General features: G+C 39.2%; 1 protein-coding gene across 1 annotated transcript in view; it reads left to right on the forward strand.

Annotated features, from left to right (window-relative positions):
* The window catches only part of SREK1IP1 (SREK1 interacting protein 1), a 127285-nt gene extending 117309 nt beyond the window's left edge, over positions 1–9976 (forward strand). Inside the window, exon 6 of the mRNA XM_079703965.1 lies at positions 9942–9976. Coding sequence (XP_079560091.1) covers positions 9942–9961 — 20 coding nt within the window. The 3' untranslated portion in view covers positions 9962–9976. The remainder of the gene's footprint in view (positions 1–9941) is intronic.
* Positions 9977–14898: the final 4922 nt, after the last annotated feature.

Genomic DNA, 14898 nt, shown 5'->3' on the forward strand with positions numbered 1-14898 from the left:
TCGAGTCCTCGATGGTGGTCTTGCACATTCTAAAAGAGGATCTTGTCATGATTTTCCATTCCATTCATGGAAACAATAACTTAAGTTTATTAACAAGAGAATTTCCAGTTATATTTCTCATAGTAAATACATGAATTGGAATTCCTTTGTTCATTCTCGTCTCCTGTGAATTTATCATGATTTTGTCTTTCACCTCTTGGTGCAAATAAAGTCCTTGCCTGGGACCTTCAAAGTGGAAGTAAGATTTAGCAGGCTTTCCCTACAGGCCCTGCTATACTACTTTTACCTGCTCCTTGTGTCTACATCCTGCAGCCAAATTAAATCTTTCTAAAGTGCAGTTTTGGTCGTGTTATAATTCTGTTTAAAAATCTTCTGGGACTTCCCTACTGCCTTCTGGTTCCAATCTACCTTTCTTCTCCCAGGGCTTTCCAACCATATGCTCCAGGCAAACTGAATCATATAATCTCCATATTTCCCTGTCTCTTAATTTTAAGCTTAAACTGGCCCCTTCACCTGGCACATTCTCACTTCCACCCTCTTACCATTCCTTACCATCTTACCTGGTTAACTCATTTTTAATGGTTAATTTACTTTCCATGTGCTCTCAATCATGCTGCCTTCTCCCCCCACCCTAGCCATAAACAAAATATTCCATTCAGATATGCCTTTATTGATACCATCTCAACTTGTTTTCTCAGTCTAGAACTCTCTTTTTTCCCTTTCCACTAGCTAGCTAGTTCCCACTCATACCTTATTCAAGTTTGAACTTAAATCTTTTCCTTTAGGGAGGCTTTTTCTGACTCCCAAGCCTCAGTGAGATGCCCAGTATATGTTCCCATAATGCTTTCTACTCTTCCGTTGCAACAATCATCACATTGCCATTACTTGCTCAGAGTCTATGATCCCTGCTAGTAGTGAGTTCCATGAACATAAGGACAAGTCTACCTTATTCACTGCGGAACATCAAGCCTCTAGCCCAGTGCAAGGCACATAGTAGATGTTAAATATGTATGTACCAAATGGATGTTGAACGAATTCAATTTTAGTTTAACACATTTTATTAAGTGCCTACCACATGCCAGACAATGTTCTAGGTGCTGGAGGTATGTCAGTGAATAAAGAAGACAAAGATCCCTTCCCCCATGGAGCTCAGATTCTATCAGGGAAAGATAGACAACAGACATGTAAATAAGTAAATTATATAGTAGGTTAAAAAGTGCTAAGTGCTATGAAAAAAATGAAAAAGTAAAGTAAAATGAAATTGGAAAAGTAAAATATGAAAAAAATGGGAGTGCACAATTTGCACTACTAAATAAGGTGGTCAGCATAGGTCCCATTGCAATAGTGACATTTGAGCACAGATTTGAAGGAACTGAGGGAGTTAGTCATGCAGACATCTAGGGAAAAGAGTGTTCCAGGGAAAGGGATGGCCAGTGCAAAGGTCCTGAGAATTCCCTGTGTGTTGGGGAATCATAGGAGGCAGTGTGTCTAGAGCAGAGTGAGCAAGGGTAAGAATAGTAGGAGAGGAGTTAACGTCATGGGGCCCTTTGGGCAATTTGTAAGGACTTTGGCTTTTATGCTGAGTGAAAAGGGAAGCCATTGAAGGGTTTTGAACATGTTCTGACATGATCTGACTTATGTTTTAAAATAATTACTCTGGCAGCTAGGTTAATAACAGATTACAGAGGAGGAGGGCAAAAGCAGAAGTAGAGAGACCAGTTAAAAGGTAAGAGAACCTGGGAATTCCCTGGTGGTCTAGTGGTTAGGACTCAGTGCTTTCACTGCTGAGGGCCCAGGCTCAATCCCTGGTCAGGAAACTAAGATCCCACAAGTCTCGAGGCAAGGCCAAAAAAAAAAAAAAAGTAAAAGAACCTGAGAGAACCAAGTTGCTTGCTTGGACCAGCATGGTAGCAGTGGAGATAGTGAACAAATGATGAAATTTTAGATTTTTTTTAAAAAGGTAGAGCCAACAAGATTTCCTGACAGATTGCATATGGAATGTGTGTGAGAGAGAGGGAGGAATTGCAGATGATTCCAAGGCTTTTAGCCTGGGGAAATGGAAGGATAGAGTAGTCAGAAGGTAAGAAGGGGAAAGTTGTGGGTTAAGTAAGGTTTTGTTTTGTTTTTTTGCTTTTTCAGGGTGAGGATAAATCAGGACTTCAGTTTCAGCATATAAACATGCTGAATATTAGATGTTTATTAGACATTCAAGTGAGGGTGTCACGAATCCAGTTGGATATATGCATCTCAAGTCCAGAAAAGAGCTCTAGGTTGGAGACAAATTTGGGAGTCATCAGCAAGAAGGTGATATTTAATCATATGCCTAGATGAGATCATCAAGGGGGTAAGGGTAGATAGAGAAGAGAAGAGGACAAACAACCAAGTTCTGGGACACTCCAATCGTAAAGAAATCTAAGAGAACATGATGAACTGACAAATTATACAAAGAGAAAAGAGAGAGAAGATAAAATCCAAGAGAATGTGTTGTCCTAGAAACCAAGGGAAGACTATTTCAGGGAGAATGATGAATTGTGACAAATGCTGATTAGTCAGATAAGGACTTAGAACTGCCATTAGATTTAGCAACTGGTCATTGATGACACTTATGAAAACAGTTTTGGAAAAGTGGTATGGGAAAGAGCCTTTTTAGAGTGGATTTAAGAAAAAACGGGAGGAGAGGAATTTGAGGTTGAATGAATGTATGTCCTTTATCACGTTCTACCTTTTTTTTTTTTTTGGCCATGCCATGTGTCTTGTGGGATGTTAGTTCCCCAACCAGGGATCAAACCCAGGCCCCTGGCAGTGAGAGTGCTGAGTCCTAACCACTGGACCACCAGGGAATTCCCATCATGTTCTACCTTTTGTTATCATTATTATGTCTTCATCTTTTCTCTAGTAGATAATAAACTCCTTGAAGACAGGAAGAAGCTGTGTCTCTGACAACTACATAGCTGCTGTGGAATCTGACACAGTGCCAGCATAGAGCAACACCTGATAAACGTTGCTTGGCTGACTGATTGACTGAATGAACATTAAGGGCATTAAGGGTGACATTAAGTTTTTCCTTAACCGTTTGGTGTTCCTCCATTTCCTTTATAATTCTTCCTTCCCTCCCCCCACACCCAGGCAGATGCCCAGTGTCTTCCCCTGCTACCTTCTAACTGCCCCAGCTTTTTCCAACCTCCCTTCACCCCTTACTTGGTTGACAATTTACCCACATTAAACCTATTCCCTCAGGAAGGTCATGGGGGTAGGAACGGGATGGCTAGCCTAATAAGAATACTCCAACTTGGGAATCTACAATTTCATGGGCCTTCTAATGGGTAAAATCCACCAAAGAAAGGTATTCTAATGATGGGTGGTAAAGGTGAGTAGGAGCCGGATCTCAGTACAAGAAAAGCTTGAAACATGAAAGTGGGGTTTTTTTTCTTCATTTAATCTGAATTACACACATCAAGCAGGAATATTAATCAGCTGTTTCTAAGAATAAGAAAACAAGCCAAAGTAAATCAAAACACGACAGACTTGTTCTTAATTGCCTTCTCATGGCGTTAGCTTTTATTTTATTACTTGTAAAATAGTATTACATTTTTTCAAATGAGTCATGGACCTACCTGTCTAATGGTTTAATGTACTTTCTTCAAATTTTTCCCTGGAATGTGTTGATTTTAGGCTGTCATATAGTCTTTAGTTAATTTTGGAGTATAGAATTTGCATTGCTGGATTTCAGTCATTCATTTATTTAAGGGAAACATACATGTTAGACACTGTGGTATTAGCAACAAAACCAACAACAATAAAAAATACATTTAAAGCAAAGGCCAGATAACATCCATTTAAGAATTAGCAGCTGCTGTTGCCCATTAAGGTAGATAGGCTAAAACTAACCAGAAGTTTCCTGTTGTTCCTTTTCTAAGCTCTCCTTTGCAATTATGAAATACCATTCAACTGTGTCCTCAAACATTTATACAAATATATTTTGGATAATTGAATCCTCAATAGATAGGCGCTATATGCTATTGCAAATGAAAACATTAAAGTACAAAGAAGGAAACTTAGTTCAAGTTATTTGACAACCAACTTGCAAAAAGAGCTCAAGCAACAGAATTATCCAAGCGTGGAGTCTGAAAGCAGTTTGATAAATACCTTCTACCAAGTTGAAGGTAAGAACTGTATAAATTCAATAAAGCAAATTATTTCCACAGGGAAAAAGCACACAGGAAGCGTCCTGAGAATATTTCTGTCATCTGGGTATCTTATTTTTCCAGACAATTAGCAAAAAATCACCACATGATTTTTCCTTGGTTTACAAGGACTGCCTGGCAGCCAAGATCAGCATCTGGGGTGAACGACATGTTTCAGTAAAGTGAAAGGAGCAGAATGTAATACGAAAATAATATGATCATCAAAGAACATAAGTGTACATATTATAAATTCATTAATATTTGAATCAAAGGAAAACAGGAAAAATGAAGAAGTAAATAATAGGTACTGAATTTATTCAGTAAATAAAAGGATTATCAGCACAGCAAAGTTTAATAGTCACTGTTCAGCTTATCCCTGAAACTCCATGTGGTCCAGGCAAGGCTGCACCAGCTGTTGAATTCAAGCTTGCTCTTGTATTATTCAGGCAGTTTTGCAATAAAATATGGATTTAAAATGAGCTAGCCTTTTCCATTTCCCTTTGCAGCCCTTCCCCCAACAATCAAGCTATGAGAAAAACAAAATAAAACCAAACAGTATCTCAATAAGAACATTTTATGAGTTTCCCCTCTGTCATTATTCTCTTTTGGCTGAGCAATCTTTTTTTGACAACAGAGTATTTATCTTCTTTGCAATGCCTGGATTCATGGTCTTATGCCATCCACTGTGGTAATAATTTAGCTGGATAAAAGGCATAAAGTCCATTTTGAAAGTCAATTTGTAATTTTTGCATTTTAAACTATTTTTCCTCATCCCCAAAATCCATTTCAAATGAATGAAAAGATTGACCAATAAAATACTAAAGTTTAGAAATCAGAATAAAATATAATTTGATAGCTATGAACATTGTGAAGAGATATTTTTAAAATTATAAGCTTAGAAACAATAGATAAAATAATACAGAAAATATTGACAGATTTGCATGTATACAAATAGTAACACTTGCACATAAAAAAACAAAGAGTTAAACAGTCTCTATTTCATAGCTCATGGAGGAAAACCCCATCTCTGTGCGATCATCAGATTTTCTATTGTTGCTCTTACTGTACTATAAAGACCTTTTATAATATACTTTTAAAAATCCTCATTGTCAGTCAAAGTAAATGGATAAATCATAATAAATCATAAACCAAAATAAATCATAGAAGACTAAATAAAAGAGAAAAGAACATGAAGCCTTAAAAAGGTAAATGAAAAAATGCCATGAATAGCCAAATTTTCATGAAAAGAAGTCCATGGACTCAATAAAAATACTGGAAAAGATTTCAACTTCATTAGTGAACAAAGAAATGCAAATCAATCAAAAAATGTACTTTTTCCCTACTGAATTAGAAAATATATAATTATTATTATACATATTGTATAATTATTATACATATTGCTGGATACAAAACAGTGGGCACTATGGTACATTCTAGTGGTTGTACAAATTACTTCAATATTTTTGTAGCCTATATTGGGTCCAAATGTTGGATCCACTATAGATCAAGAATGATAAATTGTCTAAGAGTCTGCTTTCTGCCAAGATGGCAGACTAGCTTGGTTTGCAGGCTCCTACCCTCAAAGCAACTCTGGAGTAACTGTAGAAGTTAGAGGGAGGTACGGATTCCAGGAACCAATACCACCAATAATAATAATCAGTGAAGAATCCACTGAGGATCCCTATCTCAACCAATTATAATAATGAGAGTTGCAAAATGTTGATTTCCTCCATCTATCATTTCATCTACATTTATTAACTGCATTCTTTTATAAAGAAGAGCTTTCCTTCTTTCTTTTAAGTGTAACTATGGACTTTTGGATGTTACAATCATTGTCATCATTATTCTTTTTAATGCTCAAATTGTTCCAAATTTAACCAGTGAAAGTCTCTGTAAGTCAGCACCTATGTCCCTTTGACATGATCCAATTAATTTTTGAGGACTTCTTTGGTCTGTGAGACAAGATGTCCCAGGTTCACCTTGAACTTTCCCTACCCTTGACCTGGAATCAGGAATTTTCCAAGATGTGCTATTCCTTTTAGTGGGGAATGGTATTTAGAAACTCATCTGGGCATAGCTAAGTCTTTAATTATGAAATTTCAGGCATTGCTATCAGTTTTTTGCAAAGGGATTTTTGGAGTAGTCATGCCCTTCTGAAGTTCCAATCACACGGTGTATAGCACTGCATATAACATTGTTCCTCAAAGGCATGAGGGGTTCTGTGAGCCAGACACCTTCCTGGAGCTTCAGGGAGATAGGTGAAACTGAGAAGGGGTGATTAGAGCAGAATCTACCATCTTAGTTTCAACCTCAGCACTCTAAAACAAAAATGACTTTAGGAAAAAATTATGGGATTTATTACCCCCAACTTTTATACCTCATCTGGATCATTGAATAGACACAGTCCAAAGCTAAAACTTCTTCCAGATGTCTTCTTTATTTCTTAACTTAGTCCACCTACAGGATTGGCTCTATTCTAAGGCAAATTACAAAACAGGCTTATTTGTTTAAGGGCCTTATTAGTCTCCAGGCCTCAGACTATACCAGAATAAACTCTTCCCTGGTCTTAACAGGAGAATGTAAAATACCCAGTTATTGATTGTGAACATGTGTGGTTTGTGTAAACTCTATGTACCCAAAATATCAATGTATGTATCATACCCAATTTAATTTTCCACCTTAAGCTTTCTTGCTCCAGCCATGCTGTATGAACAGTAGGTGACAGGACTCCTCTGATCCTTTCCACAGTTGACTGGTCTAGAGATATTCACTTCGTCCAGTCAGATTCCTTCTCTTAAGGATCTGACCTAAGAGACCTAAAGGGAGGTTTCAGTCATCAGTGGTCTAATGTGGAGTTGGGCCAATAGCCACGTATAAGGTGAGGAAGTAAAGACAGACGACTGAGAGCCCATGACAAATGGACTAATCTGGAGAAAGAATCAGGGGTGAAAGAGTCCACACCACTGCTAAGAAATAGAGCACTTCTGACATTCCAGTTCTCTGTGTCATTCCTTGTCCTTGGAGTCTGTGTAGTTTCTGTATCCTTGAAATTAACTTCTCTCTTTAGTAGAATTAGTTTGATTGTTCTTTGCAATTGACAATCTTGGCTCTGATACTATACAAGAGGGGACCCCAACCCCCGGGCCATGGACCGCTACTGGTCTGAGGCCTGTTAAGACCTGGGCCAAACAGCAGGAGGTGAGTGGTGGGCAAGCGAGCAAACCTTCATCTGCCGCTCCCCATCGCTCTCATTACCGCCTGAACCATCTCTCAGCCGCCCGGGCGGAAAAACTGTCTTCCACGAAACTCGTCCCCGGTGCCAATAAGGTTGGGGACTGCTGTTATACAATATAATGGTGTACATCTTTTTTTGTTATAGGGAACCATTGTGTTTGGGGTTATTTTATTTGCAATTATCAAATGAATAGGACATTGCCAAATATTTGCATAGGAAAAAACTGTGGTATAAAATATTAAATGAACATAACATCTACTTCTTTTGTAAGAGCTATCGATTTTTTGTGAATCTGTGCCTCTATAGCTAAGATTTGGATCAATCTACAAGCAAGCCAACCAATCAGAAGCCAGTGATGTCTTGATCCTGTGTAAGCCTCATACTTGTGTCTAGTTATATTATTTATCAGGATTTGGTGGTTCAACTTTGGTAGCAACTGTTGTGGAACCAAGCAATACTCATAAGTCAAGAACAGTAAATGTTTATGGCTAGTGAGTCATATTGAAATAAAAATATGAAATAAGATAAAAATATGGAGAGGGTAGACATTTTGAATTAAGTTAGGGAAGGAAAAAAATGGAAAAGAAAGTGACTAGCAGAATGCAGTTTGGTGTATGTTTGATCTTCTCCTCGGTCTGGCTAGCTCCTGAGCTGCCTCTGTCAGCTCCAGACCTGGATGCTGGGATGGTAAGTTCCACTGTGAGATGCTGGACATCTTAGCAGATGCTACTGTTGCCCTTGCCCCCAGCGTCTTCACCATGCTGGTGCACCCATTCCACGGCTGCTTTACCTGATGGTTGGTAACAGCTCACAGGTGCACCCTTCTCCTGAGAACTGCCTTCTGCCAACAAGAGCCACCTGACCTAGAAATGCTTGGGAGGTTATACCCTCCCCTCAAGTGTGGCCCACAGTCAATATCTGACTGGTATGCAGGTACAACAGCCTAGGACCGCTCGTCTCCTATTAAGATAACTTGCTCCAGAGTTCCCTGTGGGATCAGGCTACAGCTAGATTTTGACTGAATCCACATCTTTGCCTGGCTTTTCCCCTGGCCCCCAGCCTGCTATCCTCACTCCTCTACAGGTTTCCCCTGAGGGCATTCTCTCAATGAAACACTTGAACAATAATCTCCATCTCAGTTCTATTCCTAGTAGATCAAATTTAAGACATCATCTAACATTTAACCTGACTAAGCAAAGATATTCTTCAACTTTGCTACTGTCTGTAGATTTGCTAGCACATCAATGAAGGAGTAAGTAGCTAGGCTGATCATTTCATATTCAATTACAGTTTTCCTCTGTGTGGATATTCCTCTCCATCTCATCATCTATGTTTACCGTTCAGCACCAGAGTTGTCTTCAGAATTATCTTCATGTCTTTGTTTAGGAAAATGCCTTAATGAGCTGTTTAAGGGTGGAAAGAGAGACCCTGAGGGCATATATTTAGAGAGGAGGATGAAACAAAAAGACAGACAAATTGATCTGTGTAAGAGTGAACTAAGGGACTTCCCTGGTGGTCCAGTGGTAAAGAATCTGCCTTCCAGTGCAGGGGATGCGGGTTTGGTCCCTGGTCAGGGAACTAAGATCCCACATGTCGCAGGACAACTAAGTCCACGTGCCACTACTACTGAGCTCGTGTGCCACAATGAGAGGGTCTGCATGCCACAAACTACAGAGCCCATGCACCCTGGAGCCCCCGCGCCACAACTAAAGAGAAGCCCAAGTGCCACAATGAAGAGCCTGCTGCAACGAAAGATCCTGTATGCCTCAACGGAGACCCCGCATGCCACAAATAAGACCTGACGCAGCCAAAAAAAAAAAAAAAAAGAGTGAACAAAGATTTTATACTGGGGTGAATCTAGAAGGATAGAGGATTTGGGTAGAAGGAAAGAGAAATTTGGCAGTAAGACCGGAGAAGGAAGAAAATTCCCAATAGTAGTGTAGCCAAAAGATATTTAAGGCCAAGAGCATCTAATATTCAATAATAAATTGTGTTGTTATGAAGTAAACTCCCCATAACTCTAAATATTCAGCATAAATTTAATTTGCCAGAACAACATTGTGGACTGGTAATGCGGGAAATAAAAAGAAGTCAGGGCAGTAAATATGCCAGTCCCAGAGTCACCCCTTTGCTGACATCTACAGTGGGTAGCAGCATCCTTTCAAGGGGCAATAGGCCAGGTGTCCTGGCAGCAACAAGCAGTAAGGTGAATCATGGCCCACGGGACACCAGCCAAGGCAGAGAGAAGCAGCTGCGGCATGAAATTGACTCAGGGCAGGTAGGAGACAAAGCCTCCTTTCCCCCAAATAAACTAGAATAAAATGACTTAGAAGCAGGGAGCAAAGGTCTGGAATCTGGATTACATACACACACACCCCAATGGGTACCTATTATTGTGAACTCACAGTCTTTAATGAAATTCTGGCAAAGTAGAACACAAAGCATTTAAATTTGTAACATGGTTACATAACCTTTATTTGACTTTCTTTCTTTCTCTCTCTCTCTTTTTTTTCCCAACATAGGAAAAATCAGAGCCTATTAGTGCTGTCCTTGGGAAGATTGAGTGCTTTTAGAAAATGTACCCTGGAATAAACCAAAGACAAGCACAATCTGGTAACTAAAAATGGTTTCCTAAGAGGAAAGGCATGTACCTTTCCTTTCCCCTTCCCCAGTTGTACTGATTTTTTCACGTCCCATCTCAAATACCCATCTTCCTGACCTATTCCCAATCAGCAACGATTTCTTCCTCCTTTGAGCATTCTGGAACTTACAATTTCAAGAGTTCCTAAGTTAATATTAAAATTTACTATGTTATATCCAATCAGGACTCATTTGGGGAAATATGAATTAAGACAGAGACATTTAACTGGCAGCATTTCAGAAGTTCTATTGGCCATGTGGAATTCCTCACATAAAGTAAGTCAATCCATGTGCCAGGCTAAGCCTATTTCAGAGAAAGTGTTTCATAATGACTTTATAAGCTCCAAAAATATAACAACATCAGCCAATACTTGTATAACATGTGCCATGTGCAAGTTCTTTGCTCATGTTAATTCATTTAATTTTGGTTATGATCCTATGAGAAGTACTGCTCTTATCCTTATTTTACAGATACCTGAAGAATGGAGATGCTAAATAACTTATCTAGGGAAGTAGCAGAACCAAGATTGAACCCAAGCAGCCTGTCCTTAACTGGTAAGCCATACTGCCTGATGTATAATTTTTAAAATCCTGGTTTACAAATCCCATTCTTCTCCCCACACAACACCATAACCACTCATATGACAGAGCTGATGAGGGTACACAAAAGGGAACAAGATCAGGAAAACGTATATTCTTTCCCTCTGTCCTGGGAAATCTTGAACTCTCTAAATCCTGGAGCTCTTGATGTTTTCTGATTTTTAACAAAAAAATTATGCATTCATAAATACTAAAGGATCTAGGCCTTTGCTATATACATTGTTGCCCCGCATCAACCTTCAAAGGTCTTAAATGTATATCAGATAGGTGCTGGAATGAGTCCCAGGTCCAGAAACATGTTTATTAAAGTAATTATTCTGACCTAGTTATGACAAAGGACAAGGCAGATATATGCCCATTTGGTCACTCTCCCTTGAAGAGCTCCTTTAGCGACAGATGGGGGAAAGAGCAAATTTTAAATCTGTCTGCCCTGAGTTTACCAATTATTCTATTTTAGTATTTTATATCCACCTGTGATGAATAAAATGTATGTTGTATGTTGAACATATAATTGTATGACTTCTCTTTTCCCTTACTGGATTGAACAACTAAAGGGCAAGTTTCCATCTCTGTATCTCCCACATTGTCTTGCCCAGTGCCTTGTACCCTAAAGATTTATTGAAATTAGACTAAGTATGTTAGGTACATGTTGTATCTATCAAGATTTGAGCAGGAAATATGAGGAATCAAAAAGAAGAAGAGGGGCTTCCCTGGTGGCGCAGTGGTTGAGAATCTGCCTGCTAATGCAGGGGACATGGGTTCGAGCCCTGGTCTGGGAGGATCCCACATGCCGCGGAGCAACTAAGCCCGTGAGCCACAACTACTGAGCCTGCGCATCTGGAGCCTGTGCTCCTCAACAAGAGAGGCCGCAATAGTGAGAGGCCGGTGCACTGCAATGAAGAGTGGCCCCCACTTGCCACAACTAGAGAAAGCCCTCACACAGAAATGAAGACCCAACACAGCCCAAAATAAATAAATTAAAAAATATATATATATTAAAAAAAAAAAAAAGAAGAAGAAGAATCGGGCTTCCCTGGTGGCGCAGTGGTTGAGAGTCCGCCTGCCGATGCAGGGAACACGGGTTCGTGCCCCGGTCCGGGAAGATCCCGCATGCCGCGGAGCGGCTGGGCCCGTGAGCCATGGTCGCTGAGCCTGAGTGTCCGGAGCCTGTGCTCCGCAACGGGAGAGGCCACAACACTGAGAGGCCCGCGTACCACACACACACAAAATCAATTAAAGTATTACAAAGCTTCTAATAAAAAAAAAAGTCCCTGTTCCCTGACCTATTACAGCTTCATTTTTCTCTCCACAGAGGTATTATTTTCAAATCTTTTAGCTGTTTCTTCTGGTATTTCTCTCTATATTTCTAAATATATAATGGTAACATTTTGACTTATATATACATCAAAAATATTCATAGTAGTTATATAGGTAAAATCATGCTTACAAAATCTTTAATATTTGCTTAATTTTTTGTCTTTATTTCATTTGCTTTTTAAAAAATTATTTTTTAAAATTATTTTTTTAAACTTTTAATTTTATATTGGGGTATAGCCGATTAACAATGTTGTGTTAGTTTCTATTTCATTTGCTTTTTAACTCCAATTTTTTCACACCTCTGGATGAGGTTCCCAAATGAAAATTTAATACCTTAAAGATTAACCAGTTGTAAGAGGACATAAAGAATGTATCTTACTGCCCACAAGTGTTTAATAGACGTATTCTTGAGACATGCATAAACTACATTACCAAGTTGATTTTAAGTTCATTTAAGGAAACTTTAAGACACTTACTACAGTCTTCCCTCGGTATCTGAGGGAGATAGTTTCCAGGTCCCCCATGGATACCAAAATCTGTGGATGCTCAAATCCCTTACATTAAATGGCACAGCACAGTTGGCCCTCAATATCTGTGGGGTCTGCATCTGCAGATTCAAGGGGGCAGACTGTGTATGAGCCCTTTGTCAAAAATTACTTTGTTTTCAGATCTCTGTTCAATAGTACATATGCCTTATTCATTCTACCCCAATATCATATTCACTGTAAAAATACCTTCATATTTAATTTATGGCTTATTGTGACATGAAGATAATTTCTTTATTTTCTTTTCTTGCATTTTGTTAAGGTTTTTCCCTCTTAAGTGAATTACTCAGTCTCTGCTTCTATTATCTCATTTGGATCCTAAATTTATCTCCCCCCTCCCGAAACAGCCATATACACTAGGTCTGTATTCTTTGTTCAACAAATTTGTAAGAAGAATTTTATGTTCCAACGTTGATTTTCCAAAGAACCAATTCAGTTCCATTTCTGAATACCATCCTTCCCCATCATTACAAAATTTTTTCTGAAAGCATTCTTTCTACTAAGTGATTTGGTATGGTGTCTATTTTGAGCATATGAGCAAGCACAATTATTTCTAAATCCGATCACAGTGTTTAAGTTACAATAGAAAATTCCATTCAGTACCATAAGCCTATATTAGAGTATATGTTGATGTCCTCATCGCAGAACGAGGTGCTGAAATATCAGACACAGCACCTCAGCTCAACGCCTCAGTTCAAGGAATGTATGGTGTTCGGAGTGACACATACATGAAATAAGTAAAATATGAAATGAATGGACTTTGAGAGCCAAAATGAGTGATGCAGTCAAGCATCCAAAAAATGAAGAGATCAATGTGGATTGAGATAGTTGATACAAAGTTTCATGTGGTTTTTGAGATCAGAGAGCCTTGGGAAAAATAGAGGTTGAGCAGGAAGTAGGCAGGGAGGGACAGTTCATGACAGAAGTGACATGTGATATCTGGGAGACATAGATAGCACCTACTTGCCTGCATCGTGTTGGGGTAGGGAGAGCTAGAATCAAAACGATCAGGCAGGGAGAGCTTACCTTCCACGTTGAGGAATATGACATTGGATGATTTTAATTGTAAGGATGTCTTACTACAGATGTTCCAGGGACAAAAAAAGTCTCAACTTATGCAAAATAGACCTTGGAAAAAATGTAGCATACCATGCACCAACAAAGTTTATAGTGATGAGAAAGAATTCTGTGTGGAGTGGAGCTACACATTGGTTTGAAGTAGGAATGATTATCTCAAAGTGAGCACAAGGCTTGCAAGCCCCAGCTGAGAGCTGAAAATCTGTGGATTTTCACAGTGTCAGTGCAGGTTGTTTCAGGGTTATTTTTATCATTCAACCTCCCCTTCATCTTCCCCACCCCACTTTCTTCCTTTTCTCTTTTGCTTTCTGATCATGCCTGGAAGGGTTCTAGAAGTGCTATCATTGTATTTGGAGAGCCACTCACACCAGATTTGTGACTAGTTATGCATGCTTCATTAGATATCATGTTTATACCAAAATGGTCAAGCTGCAGGTGCTGATATGAAAGCAATATAAATGTATCTTAAAATGTTTCCAACTAGTGCAAAATTTGAGGTAAGACAATGTAGAGTCAAAATAAGCATCATGAGAATGGGGATTTTCTGTTTTTTTAATCAGTAGGCTGAAACAGATCAATTCACTGAACAGCAATTTATCAAAAGATCAGTTTTCTAAAAAACCAATTTGCTGAGCACCAGTTTGCCAAACTGTGATTAATGGACTAGTAATTAGCTGATTGAGTAATTCATCAAAAGACCCATTTGCTGAATTAGCAATACACTAAAAACTTCCTTCTATTAACTATTACAGCAGAATGGCATATTTACTCATTCCACCCACAAAAGTGCAAAAAATATGTGGCTATTTTACTTTTCACCAAAATTCAATCTCCCTTGTGAACACCCTCTCCCCCCGCCACCTTTTTACCCTACTGAGCAGTATAGGCCAGGGAATCACAAATTAAGGATTTATCATTATATTCTGATTTCGTTTCCTTTTAGTTTTTGCCTTTGCAGTAAATGTTTATTCTTTCACAATTCTTCACCCTCCTCCTTCTCCCTGACAGAGATGGCTTCTGGGGTCATGGCCTTTCTGTGTTCTTGTGGCAATAGCAGGGGGAGGGGAGAGGGCTCTGATCTGTGAGTGGCTCCTTGTCTTTCTGTGGAAAGAATGTTCCTTGTCCATCTTGTCCCTGCTCTCTCTGCTGGCTCCCATTGCTGACGTTTCTGGAGAACTTGTGGTCTGCTTTCTCTTGGAGTAGTTTAGCTGGTCAGCTGTTATTGATGCTGCATGGTTTGCCTAAGACCTGGCCGTGAACTCCCATTTGGTTCTTGACCTGGGTCATGGTCCTGGAGACA

This window comes from Hyperoodon ampullatus, assembly GCF_949752795.1.
Source record: "Hyperoodon ampullatus genome assembly, chromosome: 4".
In the NCBI taxonomy this organism is placed as follows: domain Eukaryota; kingdom Metazoa; phylum Chordata; class Mammalia; order Artiodactyla; family Ziphiidae; genus Hyperoodon; species Hyperoodon ampullatus.